This window comes from Geotrypetes seraphini, chromosome 1 (genome assembly GCF_902459505.1).
Source record: "Geotrypetes seraphini chromosome 1, aGeoSer1.1, whole genome shotgun sequence".
NCBI classification, from domain to species: Eukaryota; Metazoa; Chordata; class Amphibia; order Gymnophiona; family Dermophiidae; genus Geotrypetes; species Geotrypetes seraphini.
Window position 1 is genome coordinate 148077692 of NC_047084.1, and position 26074 is coordinate 148103765.

Sequence of the window (26074 nt, forward strand, 5' to 3'; positions counted from 1 at the left end):
GCAAAGTGAAAACACACGCCACAAGATGCACTTTTAACAGTGCTGTCACTGATTTTTGTCGCTAAAAGCCGATGCCACTCTTGGAGAATGGCTCAGTGGGTTTTTTTTTTTTTTTTTTGGGGGGGGGGGTTTAAAGAATCCACCAGAGTGCTCATTTTAATGTTGAAGAGCCCATTTGCGTGACAGAGACTACTAGAAAATTCACTAAAGACAGATAATCCAGTTTGATAATCCGCCACTAAAATGCATGCAGGCTAAACCGTTGGAAACCATTTTAGCAATGGCGCTAAAAGTTTTGAGAATCTGACCCTTAATATTTTTCCTTACCTTCTCAGCTGCTACTTTTGAGAGCCAAAGTGGCCACCTTTTGCTCTTACTTTTACTTTCTTTACAAAATAGTTTGTTGCCCTTAAAATAGCTCCTTTCAGTTTTGCCCATTGCTTTCTTACTACTTCCAGATGTTCCCATTCAGACAATTCTTTGACATAATACTCCATCTGAATAAAGTTGTTCTTTTAAAGTCTATAACCTTTGCTTTTGAATGAGCCCTCTCTACCTGTCTTTAATATTAAACCACACCATGTGGTGATCATTGGATGCCAGATGATCACCTACATCGGAAACACTTTTTCCGTTTGTAAGCACTAAGTCCAGTATGGCCTCATTCCTCATGGGTTCCCTTACCAACTATTGGAACAGTTCTTCTTGAAGAGCAGGGGTGTCAAAGTCCCTCCTCGAGGGCCGCAATCCAGTCGGGTTTTCGGGATTTCACCAATGAATATGCATGAGATCTATTAGCATACAATGAAAGCAGTGCATATAAATAGATCTCATATATATTCATTGGGGAAATCCTGAAAACCCAACTGGATTGTTGCCCTCGAGGAGGGACTTTGACACCCCTGTTGTAGAGTATCCAGGATCTCCCTCCTTCTAGGAGATCCTGCAATGAAACAAGGGGGTCTAGCTCAGTGACTATTGCAACTAAGGATCTGATATTTTGGGAAACCTTTTTTTAATTTTTTTTAATTTATAACGCTGTACTAGTTTTGCATACAAATTTTGTGTTTTTTTAATAGATCTTTATTCTTTTTTATTACTTACATCAAGTGAAATATATGTATTACATACAGTTTTAACAAACACTTGAAATTACAATCAAATATTCTTATATTGTAAGTTAAAGAAATCCCTTTTATCAGAATTTTATATCAAGTAGGGAGGGGTAAATTTTGCATACAAATTTTGAACAAAATCTGAGATGTAATGGTGGAGAGATTTTTTTAAATTTTATACCACTTGGTATGGAATGACCCAAAGTATATAACTTATACTATATTGGATACAAATAAATAAAATCAATCTGTATGACCAGCACATTCTGTTTTCCTTTACTCGACGGCCTCACTAGTAAATAGCTAATTCTGTACCTCAGGAAAGCTAAAGTGATTATGTTGAAAAAAATGGTTGAGAGAGGAAAGCTATGCACAAAGAGAACTCATCCACTAGAGTTGCCAACTTTCATATCATAGTTAGCACATTATGAATTTTTAAAATAAAACCATACATTTTGTCATTCACTGTAATTTGGATTTTGTTTTTATTTTTTCTTACTTTCAATGTAGGCGGCAGAAGAACCGAGCCTTTTGTTACTTTTGCAGTTCTGTACAGAAGTTACCTATTTGCGCACAGTGTGGTAAGTGGGGAAAAAAAAATTTTAATTTCCTTAGCATAGCAGCAGATGAATCCAGAGACAAGTGGGATAGCTCACATGGACCAGCAGGTGGAGATAGAGAAACTGATTAACAGTTGGTCTTATAGACTGGTGTTCCTCTTGTCCATTCAGTTTTGCTCTATCTCCCAGCAGGGGTTGGAGCTATCACTCTAGCTCCTGGATTCTGGCTGTGCCGGGTGAATTGGTGTTCAGTTATATTCTTCTGTTGAGACTAGCTCTCTTCAGAAAGACAGGGGTGCCTGGCTGAGCGGTGCCGGCTTTGGGAGCTACACCTGGGTCCTCCCAGGTCCCTTCTCCACCCTCCCCTCCGGTTGATTGAGGGGTTTACTTGGGCTCTGCGGTTTTTTTCTTCCTTCCAGTATAAAAAAAAAAAAGAGCCTGCCTCTGCTGTGCTGTACCTTTTTGGTCAGCTTTCAGTTGCAATTGCCAGCCATAACCTTGCTTCCTGTGGTGCTGTTTGGGAGTTTTGTGGTGAGTAAGATTTCTGGTCTCTGTAAGTTTTGTTGCATTTTGTTCGGTCCCGAGTACCGGTTTTTTTTTTTGGAGGGCTGCGTTGGCGGTTTTGGCGGGCTTTCTCTGTTTAAAAAAAAGAGATAAATGGAGGCAGAGGCTGTAAAGTGGTGTTCGCGCTGTGGGAAGCCTCCACTAGATCCACTCAAAAATTAAAACTATCCTACCCCTCCTTAAAAGGCATCTCCCTTGTTGGTAAACTTGGCTCTTCCCTCCCTTTCAGAATCACTCAGCTCTGGAACAGTCTCCCTTCCCCTCTCCGCAATTTGAGCCCCCTTCTACCATTCCGTAAGCATCTGAAGACCTGGCTCTTCTCCAGAACGTAACCCCGTCCCGCTCCTGGCACTCTCACACCAACCTCTCTTCTCTCATACTTATATAATTCCACTGGAGTTCCGTTCCTTCCCTAACCATGTAAACCGTGTCGAGCTCCATCTGCGGAGATGATGCGGTATATAAACCCAAGATTTAGATTAGATTAGATTAGAACACTGTCGGGATTCTGCTCTGCCGGTTGTTCAGATGCACCGGCAGAGGATTCTTTCTTGCAGGCGTGTGACTTGGCCATTTCCCGCGTTGGGGAGGCGCGAGCGACTTCCCCTTCCCTCGCGGTCGACTCGGCCATGCTCCAGTGCACTTCGGCGGCTGAGGGGAATTCGGCGGCTGTAGGGGCGTCGGGAGCGCTGTGAGGAGCCGCGGTTCAGCTCTACGGCGCAGAACAGGCAGGGTCGGCAGCATTCAGGCTGGGCTCGTTTTCACCGGAATTTGTCATGCTGATGCACCGGGCTTTTGTTTTGCAGAGCTCTCAGCCTGCTCAGCCGGTGCCTTTGAATTTTCCGTTGCTGCCTGTTCCCTTTACTTCTACTACTACTTCTAATAGTAATAATGCTAGTGCGGCTGCAGCTAATACTGTGTCTCCTCAGGTGATGTCGCAGGTAGCGAAGAAGTGCAGACTCACGGCCGCGGACGAAGGAGATCCTATTCCAGTCTCCCCTTTATCTCTTCCTGAGTCACTGGAGGAAGGTGAGGTGTTGGATTTGGAAGCGGAGGATCTCCCGGGTAGGGAAGTGGATGATCCTTCCGCTCTCCGTCTTTTTCATAGGGAAGAACTTTCTTCATTAATTTCAAAGGCGTTGCAGGGTTTAAACATCTCACAGGAGGATGCTAAAGTTTCTGGATCCGCAAACCCCCTTATGGCAGGGACGCGAAAGCCGCCTAGGTCCTTTCCGGTGCATGAAGCCATGCAGGAGCTTATCACGGCGCAATGGGACACGCCGGAGGCCAGTCTACGGGTGGCGAAAGCCATGCGGCTCTTGTATCCTGTTGACCCGAACGAACTCGAGAAATTTAAGTTACCCAGGGTTGACGCGCTGGTGGCCGCGGTTACCAAAAAGACTACCTTGCCGGTTGAAGGGGGAGTTGCGCTGAAGGATGCCCAGGATAGGAAGATTGAATCTTCACTGAAAATGTCCTTTGAAGTAGCTGCGGTCACCTTACAGGCCGCAATTTGTAGTTCGTATGTGGCGCGGGCGTGTCTGCAATGGTCTCAGTTGATGGCTGATAATTTGACGGAGTCCGGGGGTTCTGTCCCATCGGAACTGGCGGATTTGGAGTCGGGACTGGCGTATTTGGCAGATGCCTTATATGATATTATTCGCGCTTCTGCAAAGCAGATGTCTCTTTCGGTTGTTTCTCGCAGATCTTTATGGCTCCATAATTGGGCGTCCAAGCTTCGGCTCGTGAAACTCCCTTTTAAAGGGCGTTTGTTGTTTGGGGAAGATTTGGATAGATTGGTGAAGGATTTTGGTGATACCAAAACCCAACGATTACCGGAAGACAGACCTAGGCCCCCTTTGAAGTCCTCAGCTTCCAGACCGCGTTTTAGGGATGTTAAGAGATATAGGACAGGTAAACCATTCTTCCGATCAGCGTATGGTTCCTTCACTTCTTCGAGACCTAGGTTTCAGCAGAAAAGTTCCTTTCGTACAGCGAAACCTCCTTCAGCTCAGCCAGCCCGTGCCCCAGCAGGTCGCACTCCACAATGACGGGGTCTTGGCTCCTTCCGCCATTCCCTTAGGGGGGCGGCTGTCGGCCTTTTTGGCGGAGTGGGCCAAAATCACGTCAGTTCAGTGGGTGTTGAACATTATTCAAGAAGGTTACAAGTTAGAGTTCGCCTCTCCCGTCGCCGATTCTTTCTTGGTGTCCCCGTGCAATGGGGCGGCCAAGGGAGACTCGGTCCGAATGACTCTTCAGGTGCTTCTGGATCTTGGGGCGGTGGTGCCGGTGCCACCGGAAGAGGTGGGCCTCGGCAGGTATTCCATATACTTCATTATCCCAGGACAAGCAGGCAGCATATTCTTGACTGATGGGTGACGGCACCGACGGAGTAAGTCTTAACAGAGATTTCGGCAGTTGGAACCCAAGCACAGTACCGGGTAAAGCTTTGGATTCTCGCCCAGAAATAGCTAAGAAGAAAAAAAAAATAAAATAATAATTTAAATTGAATCAGGTTGGGCAGACTGGATGGACCATTCGGGTCTTTATCTGCCGTCATCTACTATGTTACTATGTTACTATGTCACTCGGGCGTTCGATCTGTTGGTCCTACGGTGGGGGCTTCCAGATATAGATCTCATGGCCTCGTCCCGCAATGCAAAGCTGCCTCGGTTCTTCAGCAGACGCAAGGAGAAGGACTCGGAGGGAGTGGACGCGTTAGCTCTCCCGTGGCCTCCGAATTCCCTTCTGTATGTATTTCCTCCTTGGCCAATGATAGGTCGAGTGTTACAACGCATCTCTCTCTTTCAGGGCAGGGTGATCCTGGTGGCTCCGGATTGGCCGCGTCGGCCGTGGTACGCAGATCTGATTCAACTATCAGCAGGCGATCGGCTGAAGTTTCAGGTGACTCCGGACTTACTGACTCAAGGTCCAATCTCCATGGAAAATCCGTCCCACTTTGGTCTTACGGCCTGGCTATTGAACGGCCGCGGCTGAGAAGTAGAGGCTATTCGGAGCAGGTTATTGCCACTCTTCTTCAAGCTAAGAAGATTTCTACATCTGCCTCCTATGCTAGAGTCTGGAGAATTTTTGAGTCATGGTGTGGGAGGCAGGGGATTTCGCCCTTCCGGGCGTCTCTATCGGCTATTCTTTCTTTTCTGCAAGAGGGCGTAGCTAAAGGGTTAGCCTATAATTCTCTGAAGGTTCAGGTGGCGGCCATTGCTTGTTACAGGGGCCGGGTTTCTCGCTCGGCGCTCGCATCGCAGCCCGACTTGGTCCAATTCCTCAAGGGGGTTCACCATATCCGGCCTCCTGTAAAGCGAACCTGTCCCGCATGGAGTCTTAAACTTGTCCTTGGGAGGTTGCGGGCGGCGCCTTTTGAGCCTTTATCGGTGGCTACGCTGAAAGATGTCACGTTGAAAACAGTGTTTTTGGTAGCTATGGCTTCTGCAAGACGAGTGTCGGAATTGCAGGCGCTATCTTGCAGGGATCCCTTTTTGCGTATTTCGGATGCTGGGGTGTCTGTTCGGATGGTGCCGTCCTTCCTGCCTAAGGTGGTTTCTTCCTTTCATGTGAACCAGTATTTATTCCTCCCGGCCTTTCGGAGGGAGGATTGGGGGGAGCGTTACTCGTCGTTGCGTCTCCTGGATGTGTGCCGGATGGTTCTACATTATTTAGGGGTGACTAACGATTTTCGTCGGTCGGATCACCTGTTCGTGGTGTTCGCGGGCAAAAACAAAAGTATGGCTGCGTCTAAAGCTTCCATTGCTCGTTGGGTCAAAGAGACGATTGCTTCAGCTTATTTATTAACAGGGAAGCAGGTACCAGAGCAACTTCGTGCTCATTCGACTCGAGCATTGGCTACGTCTTGGGCGGAGTCCGGAGGTCTTTCTTTGGAGGAGATTTGCCGGGCGGCTACTTGGTCGTCTGGAAATACCTTTTCGAAGCATTACCGATTGGATGTGGCGGCCCGTGCGGAGGCTAGTTTTGGCGCTTCAGTGATTGCGGAGGCGGCATTAGCTTCCCACCCGGTTTGAGTTTTGCTTTGCTACATCCCACTTGTCTCTGGATTCATCTGCTGCTATGCTAAGGAAGGAAAAATTATGTTCTTACCTGTTAATTTTCTTTCCTTTAGAAGCAGCAGATGAATCCAGAGCCCCACCCCTTCTGTGGTCTGTGTGTCTGTGTGTTAAGTGGAATTTTTTCAGTTGGGTTATTGTTGGTAGTTGTACTCTTGAATTTATGGTTTCAACATTCGCTACTGGAAAGAAGTTTTTTGGATGCTCATTCTCCTATCTCTGGATGCTTGGGCAAGGAGCATAACTGAATGAACAAGAGGAACACCAGTCTATAAGACCAACTGTTAATCAGTTTCTCTATCTCCACCTGCTGGTCGATGTGAGCTATCCCACTTGTCTCTGGATTCATCTGCTGCTTCTAAAGGAAAGAAAATTAACAGGTAAGAACATAATTTTTCCTTCTTATTTAGGAAATTTTAACATTTTATGTCAAGTCATTGGTTGCACCGTTTTACTTGAAAGACTTTGATTGGGCCACAGGTTTGATATATCACTGAATTCTGACAGTCCTAGAGAATGGCTACATTTTGTCGGATTTAGAAAGTGAGTTAACTATAGCAATCTGTGGAGACAGCCATATACCGGTAATATCTTTTCTGAAACATTTACCTGAAACTTGCTCTTCCTAAGTATAAATGACTTACTTGAAACTCACGGTATCCTTGCATGCACTTGTGTTGGAAAAAGCCACATAAGTTTGTGTGCCTATGAATTCAGTGTCGCAGGCAGCAGTACATTAATGAAGTAGTTATGTGATAGCCTTTGTTTTTCTTCCAGTTATTGCTTCTCTTAGGGCTGCAACAGAGGAATGCATGGTTACAATTTTAGTAGAAATCTATTTATAGAGGAACATAAGAGCAGACAACTCGTATATCAATCAAAAACAGCAGAATTATACATCTGTTTCCCAGAAACTCCCCCTTCTCCCACCAATCTAAACAAAATTAGTAGAAGTTCTTTATTCTTATCCCTTCCCTCCACCAACAACCAACCAGAACACAACACAACATCACTCACCATAGTTGCCAGGTTTGTGGTTTTCTTGCCCAGTTGGGCTGCTGTAGAATGCGGGTTGTGAGAAATTTTGAGTAGCTGCGGGTTGCAGCTTTTTAGGCTGGTTTTAGATTTTTGTGGTGTAATTTGGGCTGTATCATGGCACAGTATTCTCAAGTCAGCTTGGCATTCTGCAAATCAACACTTGGTGTAGACCATGTGTTCAGTATTTCACCAATGACGACCCTTGCCCGGCCTCTCCCCACAGCCAATCATAATTGGAGCCTTGCCGTCTGTATATCAGTTTTCTCTTTGTCACTTCTCCCTCTGTCTTGCTTCTCCTTTACCTGAAGTTTGTTGTCCAGTAGTTCTTTGGCATAAAGAGAAAATTTCCAACCAAACCCTAGGAGATAAAATTGTCTTGTAAAGAATATTGGATCTTTTTAACATTGCCATGCAGAAGCTGTTCAGGTCTGTACTGTATGGTTCTTTAGCTACTCTTCTGTTTTGATGCCCCTTTTTCTTTGTAAAGGGATGAAGCATTGGAATTTGCAGCCTCGCTGTGCTGGTTTGGTTCTCATGATATGTTTTTGTCGGTTTTCAGGTAAGACGAAGTGCATGATGAAATCTTCTGACTGTGTCATTAAGCATGCCGGTGTATACAGCACAGGCCTTGCCATGGTGGTAAGTATATGGAACCTCGTATTTCCCTGGGCCAGATTCTGAAAAAGCTCAATACTGTGACTCCGTGTCCAAGTTCAGTCCCGGAGAGCTACAAGCAATCCAGGTTTTCAGGGTATCCCGTAATGTATGAGAGAGATCTGTATAAAATGTATAGTAAATTCAACAAACCAAAAAAGAGGGGCTTTAGTAAGTGTAAATCCTTTAAACAGAGAAGGTGCTCAGAACCGAAGAAGAACACCAGATGCGGACAAGCCCCTGTAAGCGTTTTCAATAGTCTATCATTGCACCATCTTCAATCGGTAGAAAGGTTTAAATTGTGTCATAAATAAATTCTTGTTTTAAAGTGTTCATTGCTTTATAAAATAGTCTATCATTGCACCATCTTCAATCGGTAGAAAGGTTTAAATTGTGTCATAAATAAATTCTTGTTTTAAAGTGTTCATTGCTTTATAAAAGCAGTCTTCAATGTGCTAGGATGCAAAAAATTTAAATAACTTAACTTGAAATGAAGGTTAGGAAATTGTCTCACTCCAGCGGGTGCAATGATAGATTATTGAAAACGCTTACAGGGGCTTGTCCCCTTCTGGTGTTTTTCTTACCACCTTCGGTTCTGAGCATTTCGGTTTAAAGGATTTACACTTACTAAAGCCCCTCTTTTTAGGTTTGTTGAATTTTCCAGCTCTTTGTTTAACACTCACCCTGTAAGCCCTGCAGATCTTTCTCATACATCAGGGCTATTCAGAAAACCTGTCCTGTCTGCACTTCTGAAGGACTGATCTTGGACCCTGATTTAATGGAACTGTAGCAGCATTAGGGGCACTCAGCCTAGATAATAGGAAGTAAAACAATTGTTTTGTGCAGACAAATAGTTTAATAGACTAGCATAAAGGCGTGTTTTAACATTTGTTTTAATTTCCAGAGATGATATACCTGAAATTTGTAGCACTTTTTTGGGGAGGATCATCCAAAAAAAGTGCGTCTTATAGAACGAAAAATATGGTATGTATACATACTGTATTTTTCGCTCTATAAGATGCACTTTTTTTCTCCAAAAAAGTTGGTGGAAATAAGGGTGCATTTTATGGAACGAATACCCAACCCCCAACCACCCCATTACCTTATTTAGTTCCTCTGGCGGTCCTGCCCTTCCTTCCAGTTGACTCCTGACAGAGCAGTTGAAAAGACACTTTTCTGTACGTTCATTAACACGTAAATTAATACACCTAAATTGAGAATAAGCTGCTTGCTTTTTTTTTTTTTTTTTTTTTAAACATGCTCCCAATTTTTTTTTTTTTTTTTGTCTAGTATTTAACTTATTTTTCACAGATGATTTGTGGGTGACAAAACTGTTTTCAAGTTACAACCCCTCACCCACATCTAGCATACCTCCCCGTCCGCAACTCAGCACACACCTCCGTCATTCTCAAACTTTCTAATTCCGCATCCTACCTTATACTACAATTTATCTTCCAGGTCACCCGACCCCTTTCCCTCGGTTTTTTCTTTTCTAGCGCCCCGCCTCCTTTGACACCACTTCCTGTTTCCGACTTGGTGGATGCAGTCGAGGAGATGCATCAGAGGGGGCGGGACCAATCTGGAGGGGCTTGAAAGATAAGCTTGAGTTTGATAACGACTAGAGGTAACGAACTACGGAGTTTCTTCTGGTTTGCCTCTCACCACCCTTAGAAGTATTGATACGTTGAGTACCTGATTGTAAAACCGCTTAGATAACCTTGATAGGCGGTATATAAAATCCTAATAAAACTTGAAACTTGACTTCGACCTTGTTCATTTTTCTGTGCTGGGGTCGTCTGGGAGTTCCCTGGAAAAGGGACGTGGGGTGAACCCATCCTTGGAAATCCCTATGAAGAAAGCGACATCTCTGTGTAATCTAGAGCCGCAGTTTCAGATTGTCCTTGCACTGTCCGCTAAAGGCGAACCTGCGAAAGGGTTTCTTGCACTTCTGTCTTTCACCCAAGTTTACTGCTTCTCCCATGCACCCTGAAAGGTTTTTTGTTTTTATTTTTCAACAGTTCCTTGTTTTTGTGTCCTTGCACACCTGTTACTTGGGTCTGACCTCTTTCCCACTGATCAACACCTTGCTTTCCTTGGGGTGGGGGGTCCTGCCTGCCTGCCTGCCACTAGGCATGCTTGCCTTGTCCCTGCCTGCCTGTGCCTTGTCCTGGCCTACCACTAGACCACCAGAGAGGGGAACAGGGTACAGAGCCTGGCAGGGAGGGGGGACAAGATGCAGAGCCTGGCAAGGAGTGTGGGGTTGGGTGCAGAGCCTGGCAGGAAGAATTTGGTTCAGAATGGGGGGGAAGTTCTTGTTTTCCTCCTCTAAATCTAGGGTGTGTCTTATGGAGCGAAAAATACGGTATATAACGAGTCTGGATGAACTAAGATCTTAATTTTTTCAGATAATTGGTTTGAACTAGATGGATTAAAAGAGCAGATGGCTGCAAGAATGAAGCTCTGATATTTTCAAATTGTCTCAATTTATTGTGTTAGTGTGGTGTTATGTCTTTTATAATTGCATTGTTTAGTTTTAATTTTGTGTTATATGATAACTGTTGGGCAGATTGGATGGACCATTCGGGTCTTTATCTGCTGTCATTTACTGTGTTACTATGTTAACATTATGTATGTAGCTTGTAATCGGCCAATAATTTTTAGATAGAGCAGGGTAGAAATGCTTTAAAATAAATAAAAAGTCTTATCCCAGCAAATGTCCAGAATAATTTAATCATATTTTTATGTTTTTTGCCAGAAGAGGGGGCTCTCTGTACATGAATCCAAAGGTGTTCAGTAAAATGGGAATAGAAGAAATATGCAGTTTGTCTGCCTGTAATGTCCCGTAGATGGATTGGAAGACTTTCAGCTTTTATTACATAAGAATAGCCTTACTGGGTTGGAGCAATGGTCCATCAAGCCCAGTAGCCCATTCTCATGGTGGCCAATCCAGGTCCCTAGTACCTAGCCAAAACCCAAAGAGTAGCAACATTCCATACTACCAATCCAGGGCATACAAACAATGCGGATCACTTTACCAGATATCCAACCCACAAAAATCACATCATCAAAAAAAAAAGGGTGGTTTTTTTTTGTTTTTTTTTAAATAATACATCAATTATTTAAGCCACTTTTTTTACATATCTTTGGCTCCTTTTACGAAGATGCGCTAGTGTTTTTAGCGCACGCACTGGATTAGCGTGTGCTATAGTGCGCACTAGCCGAAAAACTACCGCCTGCTCAAGAGGAGGCAGTAGCGGCTAGCGCACTATTCCACACATTAAGGCCCTAACACGCCTTTATAAAAGGAGCCCATAGTGTCACAATCTTAAAATATTTAAATGACACATGTGATTAACAAATTATTCAAGCTGATCCTACACTTCCCCAAGTAATAGATCAATGAATAAACTAGGAGAATGGAGTATAGTACAAAGGCCACAAGCTCAGTGCATAGAACCTCTTATAACATATACAGTGGTACCTCGGTTTACGAGTGCACCGGTTTGCGAGTGTTTTGCAAGACGAGCAAAACATTTGCAAAATCGGTGCCTCGGAAAAAGAGCATGGCTCGATTTACGAGTGCCCCCCCCCCCGCAATCCGGCACCTTCCCCCCCGCGATCCAGCACCCTCCCCCCACGATCCGGCACACCTCCGACGCGATCCGGCCCCCCACCCCCCTGACGCGATTGGGCACCCCCGCCGCTTCTTACCCTCATCTGGGCACCGGCATGTCCTGTACTTGGTGCTGGTGCCCGAAAATCGGCCTCCTCTTCTGCTGGGCCTTGAGCATCTGAGCATGCTCAAGGCCTGTGAGTTCATGTTCAGATAGATTTGCATCTCATGGAAGCAGTGCATGCAAATCCATCTCATACATATTCATTGTGGTTATCCTGGAAACATAGAAGCATAGAAAATGACGGCAGAAAAGGGCCACGGCCCATCTGGTCTGCCCACACTAATGACCCACCCCCTAACTTCCTCTATGAAGAGAACCCACATGCCAATCCCATCTTTTCTTAAAATCTGGCACGCTGCTGGCCTCAATTACCTGTAGTGGAAGATTATTCCAGTGATCAACCACCCTTTCGGTGAAGAAATATTTTCTGGTGTCGCCATGAAATTTCCCACCCCTGATTTTCAACGGATGCCCTCTTGTTGCCGTGGGTCCTTTAAGAGATCTTCTTCCACCTCGATATGGCCCGTGACATATTTGAACGTCTCGATCATGTCTCCCCCCTCTCTCTGCGTTCCTCGAGTGAGTATAGCTGCAACTTACCCAGCCGTTCCTCATACGGGAGATCCTTGAGTCCTGAGACCATTCTGGTGGCCGTTCGCTGAACCGACTCAACTCTTAGCACATCTTTTTGTTAATGTGGCCTCCAGAATTGTACACAGTATTCCAGATGGGGTCTCACCATGGATCTGTACAACGGCATTATGACCTCGGGCTTACGGCTGATGAAGCTTCTATGGATACAACCCATGATTTGTCTAGCCCTGGATGAAGCTTTCTCCACTTGATTGGCATTCTTCATGTCTTCGCTAATGATCACTCCCAAGTCACATTCTGCTACAGTCCTTGCTAGGATCTCACCATTTAGGGTGTAAGTCCTGCATAGATTTTTGCCGCCAAAGTGCATGACCTTGCATTTTTTGGCATTGAAATTTAGTTAATCAATCAAACAAAATTGAGAGATATTCAATAAGCAAAGGAAATTCAAAAATAACTAATATAATGAAAATAAAGAATCCCTTATACAAACAGTCCAATTAGTCAAAAAACTCAAAAGCATGAGTATAATGAACAGAACTTGTCATATTATAACCACTTTAATACTTTATTACCTTAATTCATATAATTCTAATGGTCATCAGAACACTTAAAACATACAACCATAAGATTAAAAAACATATATGAAAACAAACACAGATACAAATATAAATATAAAGATGGCGCACAGGATACGCTCTGTTCATGAACCCAATAGACAAAAATAAACAAATACTTAGCTGAAAAGTCCGATGAACGAAACGTAGCAAAAGAGCGATCCAGCCATCTTTGGAAAAGACAAAACCAAGTCAATTCACTTCCAAGTTCAGAATCCAATCGAAGGCTAAAGTGCTGGTGTGCAATGATAACTCCAATGATGTGCAATAGTAATTCCAGTGATGTGAAAATATCTAAATCTTGGTGCAAAGATATGCTTAAAAGACGTTCCACAATTGTCCAAACACAAGGCAGGGGCCTGGACGGTAACAAGTCTCTTGCCCTTCCTCAACACAGGCCGTGTTTCGATAAAGTCTTTGTCAAGAGAAGGAACTAAACTACAAATAAAATGTATAAACACTCATATAAAAACCAAATATATTATCTAAACAACACAAACTAAACCTAAATCAGAGCTACCATACCGGGTGGAGAGTCTAGGCCAGAACTCCCAACAGCCATTACGACTTCTGCTTGATATGTAAAGTTCACGGTTTTGCAGTTTTTGTCTGCTGTGGGTTTAGGTAGTTACTGAAATGAATTTTTTTGAAAGAGTGCACTATTCAGAATGAAATGAGAAGAGTACTATCTTTGAAATATGTAACTCGGTATCTTTATTTTCTGAATTGCATTATTGACATGAATACAGAGCAAGGATATGTGGACATTTAGATTGCATACTTAAACAACTCTCAGTTAAGGCACTGTATATTGACAAGGGAAATATATATTCGTTAATTGCCGGACTTACTACAGATCTTTATACTCATAAGGTGTTGGCAAACTAAAATAATTTCTAATTGTATTCTTTGCAATATGCCTCGAGGAAAGATTTTGTCAAATACGACCTTGCTTCTCATCAACTTGGAGCACTCCTTTTATCCTAGGAAACTGAGTTTTACATTTCACTGTTTTGTGGCTTCAGCAGTCCTGAGCAGTTATGGTCCATACAGTAACATTTATACTCTAAGCATTCCCATATATATAAGAAAAGGTGTATACCACCAGTATTTAAACTGTACTTAGGGGGAGATCTCAGTAACGGAGCCCACGCACAGTCGTTTTTCATAGACCGAAAATTCAACGTGGTTGTATGCTCCTTTGCTCCAATCATCGATCTCCTTCCCACATTGGAGCAAAGGAGCATACAACCACGTTGAATTTTCGGTCTATGAAAAATGACTGTGCGTGGGCTCCGTTACTGAGATCTCCCCCTAAGTACAGTTTAAATACTGGTGGTATACACCTTTTCTTATATATATGGGAATGCTTAGAGTATAAATATTGGTGATTTCTTCCCATTAGGGGACTTTATTATAGTGTACCATACAGTAACATACCTTTAACTCTTTTGTGTTTGCAGGGAGCAATCTGTGATTTCTGTGAAGCTTGGGTGTGTCATGGGAAGAAGTGTCTTAGTACTCATGCCTGCATCTGTCCTCTTACCGATGCAGATTGTGTTGAGTGTGAGAGAGGCGTCTGGGATCATGGTGAGCTCAGACTAAATACTGTATTAGAGCAGTAATATCTCCTCCCATCCCTAAGAGATCCCACATGCCTGTCACACACTTCCTTGAATTCAGGCAGTCTTTGTCTTCACTGCCTCTACTAGGAGACTATTCCACACATCTATTACCCTTTCTGTAAAGAAGTATTTCCGTAGATTACTTCCGAATCTATCACCTCTTAACTTCATCCTATGATGTCTCATTCCAGAGTTTTCCTTCATTTGATAACGACTCGCCTCATGTATATTAACACTACGGAGATATTTAAATGTCTCTTATCATATCCATACTCCTGTCTTTCTTCCAGAGTATATATACTAAGGTCTCTAAGTTTGTCTCCATATGATTTATGACAGAAATCACTAACTGATTCTGTGGCAGCCCTTTGGACTGTCCCATCCTATGAAATATCTTGTTGAAGGCTTGATGATGAGTGGGGAGAGGCATCCCTTTCAGTCTTTATTTGAAAATGCTTTGTGCTGATATGTCTGTGATTGTTTGAGTGTTTGTATACTTTTTACAGACAAAATAAATTGACATTTTTTTATTAATTGTACCAAGATGTTAGATTCAGAAAATAATTGGTTAGATTTGTGTTAGAAGGATTATATATGGAGTACTGTGCCATTAATTTATGAGATTACTTCTAAGGGGATAGACTAAGAAGTAATCTCAGAATATAGTTTTTCACGGAAAGGGTAGTGAATGCGTGGAATGGTGACGGAGACGAAAAGTGTATGTGAATTCAAGAAAGCTTGGGCCAAGTGCTTTGGATTAGAGAATGACACGGGGACAAATTTTTCTCCGTCCCCGCGGGAACTCATTTTCCTTTTCAGTCTCCCTGAGTTCTTTTCCTGTCCCTGCCCCATTCCTGCAAACTCCGTCCTCATCTGCACAAGCCTCAAACTTTTTTTAAAATCATAAGTTTTAGAGGCTTGTTTGGTTAAGGTAGAGCTTACAGGAACTCAATTTCCCTGTCCCTGTGAGTTTTGTTCCTGTCCCATTCCTGTAAGAACATAAGAATTTCCGCTGCTGGATCAGACCAATGGTCCATTGTGCCCAGTAGCCCTTAGGTCAAAGACCAGTGCCCTGAGTCTAGCCTTACCTGCGTACGTTCTGGTTCAGTTAGACAAGTTCCTGCTGAACCAGTACGTACGCAGGTAAAGCTAGTCTCAGTTAGGACACTGGCCTTTGACCAAAGGGCCACCGTGTGAGCGGACTGCTGGGCACGATGGACCACTAGTCTGACCCAGCAGCGGCAATTCTTATGTTCTTACAGGACAGGGACAAAACTCACGGGGACGGAATGGGGAAATTGATTTCCTGTGGAGACGGGGATAGATTTGTCCCCATGTCATTCTCTACTTTGGATCTCTTAAGGGAGAGGAAGAGGTACTAGATGGCATGGTTAGGCAGCCTAGATGGGGCATATGGTCTTTATCTCCCTTCATTTTTTTTTTTTCTTTCTATCACTAACTTTTAAAAAAATAGTTGTACCCTTTGCTTGTGGCAGTAGTATAATGTTAATGTTTTCCCCACCAGAAACAACTTTGATATTGATGCTTTTTTCTCTTCCCCCCACTCCCCCTTTTGTAATTCAACCAGGTGGAAGAATATTTTGCTGTTCTTTTTGTCATAACTTCCTCTGTGAAGACGATCAGTTTGAACATCAAGCTAGCTGCCAGGTGTTAGAGGCAGAAACCTTTAAATGTAAGTATTTTTGCTACCAGACCCCTGTATTGTTTCCCTTGATGCTTCTGTGATTTCCTTTGGGGCAGTATTTAGCTGGCATGATCACTGTATTAAGATAAGCACCAGTGCATAACTTATTATGTGGGCAGCCCCATTTTAGACATTTTGTAAATGTAGAAATTGAGAGGTGCAGGTCAGTGCATCTCAGGTTACCGGTATTTTAGCAGAACCACAAAAAGGCAAGCATGATGTCCAATACAACCAAACCAAGTTGAGTTAGCAAGCTTTCCCCAACTCAACAGCAGCTATACTAATCAAGGGGGGTGGTGTTTGCTGTCGGCAACTCTCATACCTTCAGCAATCATCAGTTTTGTTGCCGACTGCCAGAGAAGGCGTTTAAAAGAAGTCTCAAGTTGGTTTATCCCCTGAAGAAGACAGTTTTTATTGCCGAAACTTGGATCCTTGTTGGGACCATAGGATTGTCATATCTGTACAATAAAGCTTGGTTTGGTTGTATTGGCCATCAAGCTTTGTTAGGCAAGATATTTTTCTCTTTGCTATTTGGTTTTGTACCAATATTTTAGAACAGAATCTGTTTTAAAATACAGGAGAAATGGCCGTTTATGCACCGTGTGCTTGCAGCATAAGCATTCATTACCTCTTTGGCTCTCCAAATCAGTCCAAATGAGTGGGTTGTGCCCTCCTACCAGTAGACGGAGACTGAGACATCGCTCTGTAAGGCAGCATTCTTCAGTACAAGGCCCTAGGTCTAATGGCAGCTCCTGGAGATCTCTGGAGATGGCCCACTTCATTCTTTTATTTATTTATTTATTTTTGCTACTCTCTGCCCCTCTATTCAAGCTCATGGCAGAAAGAGAAGTGAATGGGAGAATAAGCCATATGCTCGGAAGTATGTGACATTTCTCAGTAGATGAAGAGAATGTATTGGAAATGCTCCTTGAGGGGGCCCAAGAAAAGGATCTGGATGTAATTGTAGACAAGTACAAGTGGATTGTTTTTTTGGGGGTTTTTTTTCACTCTGTCAAAAATTACAAAGACTAGGGGACACTCGAAGTTTACAGGGAAATACTTTTAAAACCAGTAAGAGGAAATAGTTTTTCACTCAGAGAATAGGTAAGCTCTGGAATGCGTTGCCAGAGGTTGTAATACGAGTGGATAGTGTAGCTGGTTTTAAGAAAGGTTTGGACAAGTTCCTGGAGAAAAAGTCCATAGTCTGTTATTGAGAAAGACATTGGGGAAGCCACTGCTTGCCCTGGATCGGTAGCATGGAATGTTGCTACTCCTTGGGTTTTGGCCAGGTACTAGTGATCTGGATTGGCCACCATGAGAACAGGTTACCGGGCTGATGGACCTTTGGTCTGACTCAGTAATGCTATTCATATGTTCTTAGGATGCACATAATAAAATGTTTGAAGGGAGGCTGGTGAGTGGATTTCATTGACACACACTAATCAGCAGTGTCAGGGCCTGGCATGGAAAAATATTTGGAGGCTCCCTTTCAGCTCATTCAGATTCAAAGTGGCACTGTCTTAAAAATTAGAGAAGACCATTGCTATAAGGGGTTCTGTGCATCCCTGAATCAGCCAGTATTCTTGAAATCCAATAGATAATAGACAAGTCCTATTCCAGGTATCCACCACCCTCTCCATAAAGAAGAATTTCCTTACATTGCTCTTGAGTCTCCCACCCCTCAGCCTCAAATTATACCCTCTGGCTTAACCATTTTCCTTTCTCTGGAAAAGATTTTGTTATAATGGGTATACATTGAAGGAATTAAGGCCAGTACTGGGCAGGCTTGCACAGTCTGTGTCCCTTATATGGACATTCAGTTGAGGATGGGCTGGGAAAGGCTTTGATGGCTGGGATGATTAAGATTGGCTGGAGTGAGCCTTGACGGAGACTCCAGTAGATAGAACCTAAGCACACTACTGGGCCAGGGCTCTGGGTTTCTGGCCCAGAACTATATAAGAAAAAGGACTATTTAAATTAAATGATTGATTTATGGTGTATGTATGGTTGGGCAGACTGGATGGACCATTCAGGTTTTATCTGCTGTCATTTACTATGTTACTCCTGGGCTTTATTCCCTCTTGGATGCGTATATCAAGGGTGGATTCCTCAGTGGCACAGCAAGTGCACTTCTCTTCCCAGTGTGGATTTTGTCCTTAAGTGTCTGTTTAATTTGGCGGCCGCTGGTGTTCAGGCAGCATCAGCTTCTTCTTCGTGGCTCGGGCATGCCATTTCAAGCTGCGCCATGATCTTGACACTGTGATGCTCTGTGATTTGGATTTTATAATCTCGGGAGTGGATTTATGGCTGATGCTTTGTATGACATTTTGGAAGTCTTTGCTAAGCTTTCCACCTATTCCGTTTTGGCTCACAGGATGCTCTGGATCCAGCAGTGGTCTGGCAATTCTTCTAAAGCGACCTTGAGCTGGTTGCCCTTTAAGGTGACAGCCTGTTCGGTCAGGGTCTGGATGACCTTATGGTCAGTATGCTGGATCGCAGGCCCAAGTTGCTGCCTGTGAGCAGATCCTGTCCTTCCAGGGGTATTCTAATTTTTGTCCCTTCAGGTGCTCTCATCTGTACTTGGGCCTGTCCACGGGACAACGGTCCTCTTCATCTACCAGACCAGTGCAATGTATATTCCATAGCAAAGCAGCAGATGAATCCAGAGACTAGTGGGTATAGCTCACATCGACCAGCAGGTGGAGATAGAGAACTGATTAACAGTTGGCCTTAAAGCCTGGTGTTCCTTCTGTTGATTCAGTTTTGCTCTATCTCCCAGCAGGGATGGAGCTATCCTTCTAGCTCCTGGTCTCTGCCTGCTGCAGGATAGATTGAAGTGGTGTTCCGTTAGGATTCCTCTGTTGAGACTAGTTCTCTTCAGTAGGTGGGGGTGCCTGGCTGATTGGTGCCGGCTTTGGGAGGTACACCTGGGCCCTCCCAGGTCCCTCCTCCACCCTCCCCTCCGTTGGATAGAGGGGTTCCTTTCCAGGTGCAGGAGTGGCTGGCTTCTTCATTCCAGTTTAAAAAAAAAAAAAAAAAAAAAAAGGGAGGCCTTCCTGCTTGTACTGAGCCGTGCTGTGCTTCACTCGGCATGCAGTACATTTACCAATGATTGCCTGGCTTCGGGGGTAAGCGGCTGACCGGGTGAGTGTTTTATTTTCCTTCCTCGAGTGGGGTCGCGTTTCCCGGGTGCCGGGCGTCTTGGGGGGCGGAGTCGTCATTCGGCGGCGTTCGCCGCGTGTGTAAAAAAAAAAAAAAAAAAAAAAAAAAAACCGTGTCGGAGCTTTTTTGTCAGGCCGAGGGGGGATGGCTGCAGAGGCTGGTCAGCTGTGTTCGCGCTGTGGGAAGCGCCGAACACGGTCGGGTCCTTGCTCTGCCGGGTGCTTGGAAGCACCGGCGGACGACCCGTTTTTGGCGGCTTGTGAGGCGGCCATGTCCCGGGTGCGGGAGTCTTGCGCAATGTCCCCGCCGCTCGGAGTCGATGCAGGGTTACTGCAGGACTCGGCCACGGATGACAAGAGTGAGGCGGCGGGGGAAGAGGCGAGAGCGCTGGAGGCCGGCGCGGCCCCTCCCCTCGGCGCAGAGCAGGGCGGGGGAGTGCCTCTTAGCTGGGGTGCATTTTCGCCCGAATTTGTGATGTTGCTCCATCAGGCATTTAAATTACAGAGCTTGCAGCCTACCCAGCCGGGGCTGGGGGCCGGGCGGTCCCTTGCGGTCCCCTCTACCTCTACGGGGGGGGAGGGGACAGAGGCTAGACCCACTGCAGGGGCAGCAGGATCCCCGGGGCAGTCGCAGGGGGCTAAGAAGCGCAGGCTAGTGTCTGCGGAGGCGGTGGATAGTTTGCCCAGATCACCTTTCTCCCTGCCTGAGTCGTTGGAGGAAGGGGAGCTAGTGGATTGGGACACGGAGAGTATCCCGGGTAGGGAGGGGGATGACCCTACGGCTATCCGGTTGTTCCATAGAGAGGAGCTTTCTTCGTTTATTTCAAAGGCTTTGCAGAGTTTGAACATTGCTCAGGAAGATGCCAAGGGGTCCGGTAACCCACTGATGGCAGGTACACGTAGGCCGCCTAAGGCCTTTCCGGTCCATGAGGCCATGCAGGAGCTGATCTCGGCGCAATGGGAGGCGCCGGAGGCCAGTTTGCGGGTGGCAAGGGCCATGAGGCTCTTGTATCCGGTCGAACCGACCGAACTGGACAAGTTTAGGTTGCCTAGGGTGGACGCTCTGGTGGCAGCGGTGACTAAGAGAACTACCTTGCCGGTAGAAGGGGGCGTGACACTTAAGGATGCACAGGATAGAAAGATTGAAGCATCCCTAAAGATGTCCTTTGAAGTGGCTGCAGTTACCTTACAGGCCGCAATCTGCAGTTCTTACGCGGCGCGGGCTTGTCTGCAGTGGTCACAAGGGATGACCGATAATTTGCTGGAGTCTGGGGGTACTATCCCTTCGGAACTGGCTGATTTGGAGTCAGGCTTGGCTTATTTGGCGGACTCCTTGTATGATATTATTCGGGCGTCTGCGAAACAGATGTCTCTGTCTGTGGTTTCACGCAGGTCCTTATGGCTCCGTCATTGGGCGGCCGATGCAGCGTCCAAGCTCCGGCTGGTGAGACTCCCGTTTAAAGGGGGTTTATTGTTTGGAGCGGAGTTGGATAAACTGGTAAAGGATTTTGGGGATACCAAAACGCAGCGTTTACCGGAGGACAGGGCTAGGCCCCCGGTAAGGGCCGCATCGTCTAGACCGCGTTTCCGGGATGTTAGGCGGGCCAGGGCTGGTAAACCTTTTTCCAGGTCTGCATCTGGCCCGTTCTCTGCTTCGAGACCTCGGTTTCAGCAGAGAAGTTCCTTTCGTACGGCGAGACCCTCTTCAGGGCAGTCAGCCCGTACCCCAGCCAGTCGCCCTCCACAATGGCGGGGGCTTGGCTCCCTCCGCCCTGCCCTTAGGGGGTCGGCTTTCGGCATTCCGGGCGGAGTGGGCCAAAGTCACGTCCGACCAATGGGTGTTGGACATTGTTCACGAAGGGTACAAATTAGAATTCGCCGCTCCCGTCGTATATTCTTTCTTGGTGTCCCCGTGCCGTGGCGCGGCCAAGGGATCCGAGGTCCGCAGGACACTTCAGGGGCTGCTCGATCTGGGGGCGGTGGTACCGGTGCCCCCGGAAGAGGTAGGCCGCGGTATCTATTCCCTATACTTCATTGTACCAAAGAAGGGGGGGTCCTTCAGACCAGTGCTGGATCTCAAAGGGGTCAACAGATTCCTCAGCGTGCGCCATTTCCGAATGGAAACGGTGCGCTCGGTTATTGCGGCGGTAAGACCAGGAGAGTTCCTCACGTCTCTCGATCTCAAGGAGGCGTACCTCCATATTCCGATATGGCCTCCGCACCAGCGGTATCTGCGGTTTGCGATTCTGGGCCAACATTTTCAGTTTCGGGCAATGCCCTTTGGCCTGGCGACGGCTCCCCGCACGTTTTCCAAAGTCATGGTGGTGGTAGCCGCTTTTCTACGCAAGGAAGGGATTCGGGTACACCCTTACTTGGACGATTGGTTGATCCGCGCCTCATCCCGGCAGGAGAGTTTGTCGGTGACGCAGAGAGTGATCTCTCTCCTTCAGGCGTTGGGGTGGATTGTCAACTTTCCCAAGAGTGTTTTGTCCCCATCGCAGTCTTTGGTGCATCTGGGGGTACGGTTCGATACGGCTCTGGGGAAGGTGTTTCTACCCCGAGATCGGGGGGAGAAATTGCAGGCTCAAATTCGCCTCCTTCTCGGGTCGCCCAGACCTCGAGTTTGGAATTATGTACAGGTGCTGGGCTCCATGGTGGCGACTCTGGAGGTGGTTCCCTGGGCCCGGAGCCACATGAGGCCCTTACAGCAGTCTCTGCTCTCTCGCTGGTCCCCAGCTTCTCTGAACTACAATGTGCGTCTCCAGTGGAGTCCTCGAGCAGCTCACAGCATGCGCTGGTGGCTCCAGGACTTGCATCTTTGGAGGGGCATGCCGTTGGCCACACCGGATTGGGTGGTAGTTACAACGGATGCCAGCCTGCAGGGCTGGGGAGCCCAGTGCATGCAGACGTCGGTGCAGGGAATTTGGTCTTCCCAGGAGGCTCAATGGCCCATAAACTTGCTGGAATTAAGAGCGATCCGGTTAGCGCTGCGGGCGTTTCAGGCCCTAGTTCACGACAGACCGACCAGGATCTTTTCGGACAGTGTCACGGCGGTCGCGTATGTCAATCGTCAGGGGGGTACCCGGAGCCCGCAGTTAGCCGAAGAGGCAAGACATTTGTTTCGATGGGCAGAGGGGCATGTTCCGCTTCTGTCGGCGGCACACATTGCAGGGCACGAAAACGTTCAAGCGGACTTCCTCAGCAGAACTCTTCTCGATCCGGGAGAATGGGAGTTGTCGGCTCGAGCGTTCAGCCTGCTAGTCCGTCGTTGGGGGTTGCCAGAGATGGATCTCATGGCCTCTTCCCACAATGCGAAGGTGCCTCGGTTCTTCAGCAGACGCAAGGAACAGGGATCGGAGGGGGTGGACGCATTAGCTCTCCCGTGGCCTCCGAATTCCCTTCTGTATGTATTCCCGCCTTGGCCCATGATAGGGCGGGTGTTGCAACGCATCTCTCGCTTTCGAGGCAGAGTAATCCTGGTGGCTCCGGATTGGCCACGGCGGCCGTGGTACGCAGATCTGATGCTGCTGTCGGTAGGCGAGCAGGTAGCGTTCCAGGTAACTCCGGACTTGCTAACTCAGGGTCCAATATTAATGGAAGATCCGGGCCGCTTTGGTCTTACGGCCTGGCTATTGAAAGGTCAAGGCTGAAAAAGAAGGGCTATTCAGAACGGGTGATTTCCACCCTGCTTAAGGCTAAGAGGATTTCAACGTCAGCCTCCTATGCGAGGGTCTGGAGGATCTTTGAGGCATGGTGCGGAAGACACGGAATTGCGCCTTTCCATGCTTCTCTGCCGGCTATTCTTGCGTTCCTGCAGGAGGGCGTAGAGAAAGGGTTAGCATATAACTCTTTAAAGGTTCAGGTATCGGCCATTGCCTGTTACAGGGGCCGGGTGGCTCGCTCGGCTCTCGCATCGCAGCCGGACGTGGTGCGTTTCCTCAAGGGGGTTCAACATATCCGGCCGCCGGTTAAGCGAATTTGTCCAACTTGGAACCTTAAGCTCGTCCTTGGGAAATTGCAGGGGGCACCTTTTGAGCCCCTGTCAGCGGCCACTTTGAAAAATGTCACACTAAAAACAGTTTTTTTGGTGGCGATGGCTTCAGCAAGGCGAGTATCGGAGCTGCAAGCGCTGTCTTGCAGGGAACCCTTTTTGCGTTTCTCGGAGACTGGGGTGACGGTGCGTACGGTGCCGTCCTTCCTGCCTAAGGTTATTTCGTCCTTTCATGTGAACCAGAATTTGTTCCTGCCATCCTTCAGGAAGGAGGATTGGGGGAAGCGTTTTTTGTCGATACGGCTACTGGATGTCCGCCGTATGCTTCTCCATTATTTGGAGGTGACGAATGATTTTCGCCGGTCGGACCATCTCTTTGTCGCGTTCGCGGGTAAAAACAAAGGGATGCCGGCGTCTAAAGCGTCCATTGCGCGTTGGGTCAAGGACACTATTGCTTCGGCGTATGTGTTGTCAGGGAAGAAGGTACCGGAGCACCTTCATGCTCATTCCACTCGGGCTTTGGCTACATCTTGGGCGGAGTCCGGGGGGATGTCATTAGAGGAGATTTGCCGGGCGGCCACTTGGTCGTCAGGGAATACTTTTTCAAAGCATTATCGGTTAGATGTAGCGGCCCGTTCAGAGGCGAGTTTTGGCACGGCAGTGCTGGCAGAGGCGGCATTGGCGTCCCACCCAGTTTGAGTTTGCTTTGCTACATCCCACTAGTCTCTGGATTCATCTGCTGCTTTGCTATGGAAGGTAAAATTATGGTCATACCTGTTAATTTTCTTTCCTTTAGAAGCAGCAGATGAATCCAGAGCCCCTCCCCAAGTGCACGGGCTGTGTGTAGGGTGTTTAGGTCATTAGGTTAGCCGGGGCTATGGTTGGTAAGTGTATTATTTCATGACTGAAAAAAAAAAAAAAAAGAGAACATATCAATGGTATTCAGAAGAGAAAGACACATTTTTTACTGGAATGGAGTTTGTGGCTGCTCATTCTCCTTTCGGGATGCTTGGGCAAAGTGCATAACTGAATCAACAGAAGGAACACCAGGCTTTAAGGCCAACTGTTAATCAGTTCTCTATCTCCACCTGCTGGTCGATGTGAGCTATACCCACTAGTCTCTGGATTCATCTGCTGCTTCTAAAGGAAAGAAAATTAACAGGTATGACCATAATTTTACCATTCTTGTGATAAATAGCAAATAAAATAAGTTTGAGTAATCTTTTGTAAACTGGAAAACCTTTTTTGGGTAAACGATCGTATCAAGTCTATAGTGATAATAAGCAATTCCGCAGTTGGGTAAACTCTTGCAGAGTTCTGCAGGGTTCCCCTTTATCCCCTACTTTGTTTAACATTTACATTGCCTCTTTAGGGAACTTATTGCAAAGTTTTTTAAAAGTAAAATTTTATATCTATATGGATGAAATCACTATAGTTATTCCTTTTACTAACCTGACTTCTGAGATAAAGAATCATCTGTCTTTTTTATTTTAAAGCAAATTGAATTATGAATGACTGCATTGGTCTTTGACCTGGGGACCACCACGTGAGCGGACTGCTGGTCACGATGGACCACTGGTCTGACCCAGCAGCGGCAATTCTTATGTTCTTAACTCAATTCTGACAAAACCAAATTCTTTCTGGCAAGCCCGAATGACAAAATTAAAGATTTATCGTTTTTTTTCTTTTCTTTGAATGATCAGGTCTTTCCAATTGACTATTCCATAAAAATTTTGGGAGTGACATTAGATCAATCCTTGACTTTAGATGAACATATGGACGCGTTGGTTAGAAAATGCTTCTCGGTATTGTGGAAACTAAGATCTATCAGAAAATATTTTGATGCTGTTTCATTCCGTTTATTGGTTCAATCTTCCATTCTAAGTATGCTTGACTACTGTAATATCATTTACTTGGGAACTTTTAAGAAAACCCTTCAACGACTTTGAGTTATTCAAAACTCGGCTGTTAGATTGATCTTTGGTTTGAAAAAAATGGGAACATACAAGTCCCTATTATCAAAAATGACACTGGTTGCCCCCGGAATCAAGAGTTCTGTTCAAATTCTCATGTCTTTGTTTTAAATCAATATTTGGGTTGACCCCTACGTATCTGTTCTCTCATTTTAAACTGAACTGTTCTAACAGGCCTACTCGTAGAATTCATATGTTCACTTATCCTACAATAAAGGCTTGTCGATATAAAAGATTCTTGAATAGAACTCTTGCTTTCCAGGCAGGTAAATTAAATGAATGATTGGGTAATATCATTATGCATTCCTCATCCTACTTCAGTTTTAGAAAATTAGTAAAAACAAAATTATTTGACAGATTTGTAAGTTCAGGTTTTACTGTTTTTACTTTCACATTGTATGTACGTACTGATGATTTTTATATTGTGTTTTATTCCCTGATTGTCCAGCACTTCTTGTTGTAAACCGCCTCGAACTATTATGGCTTTGGTGGTATATAAGAATAAAGTTATTATTATTTTTTTCATCACCCAACCCATACAGCATCTTGCTGGAATTTAAAATCCCCCAGGCCCCTTTTACAAAGCCACGGTAGCAGTTCTTTAGTGGCAAATGGCACTGAAACCCTTAGAAACTGAATAGGCTTTGTTGAATTTTGTGCGGGGGAATTGCTGCCACAGCTGAGTAAAAGGGATCCATAGTTGCCCCTGAAATAAATTCAA

At 45.8% G+C, this 26074-nt stretch overlaps 1 protein-coding gene across 2 annotated transcripts in view; it reads left to right on the plus strand.

The window, feature by feature from the left end:
• The window catches only part of ZNF330 (zinc finger protein 330), a 49465-nt gene that overhangs the window by 18245 nt on the left and 5146 nt on the right, over positions 1-26074 (plus strand). For both annotated transcript variants that reach the window (XM_033939778.1, XM_033939788.1), the window contains exons 4-7: positions 1626-1696; positions 7916-7995; positions 14362-14488; positions 16112-16216. In XM_033939778.1, the coding sequence (XP_033795669.1) occupies positions 1626-1696; positions 7916-7995; positions 14362-14488; positions 16112-16216 (383 nt within the window). The remainder of the gene's footprint in view (positions 1-1625; positions 1697-7915; positions 7996-14361; positions 14489-16111; positions 16217-26074) is intronic.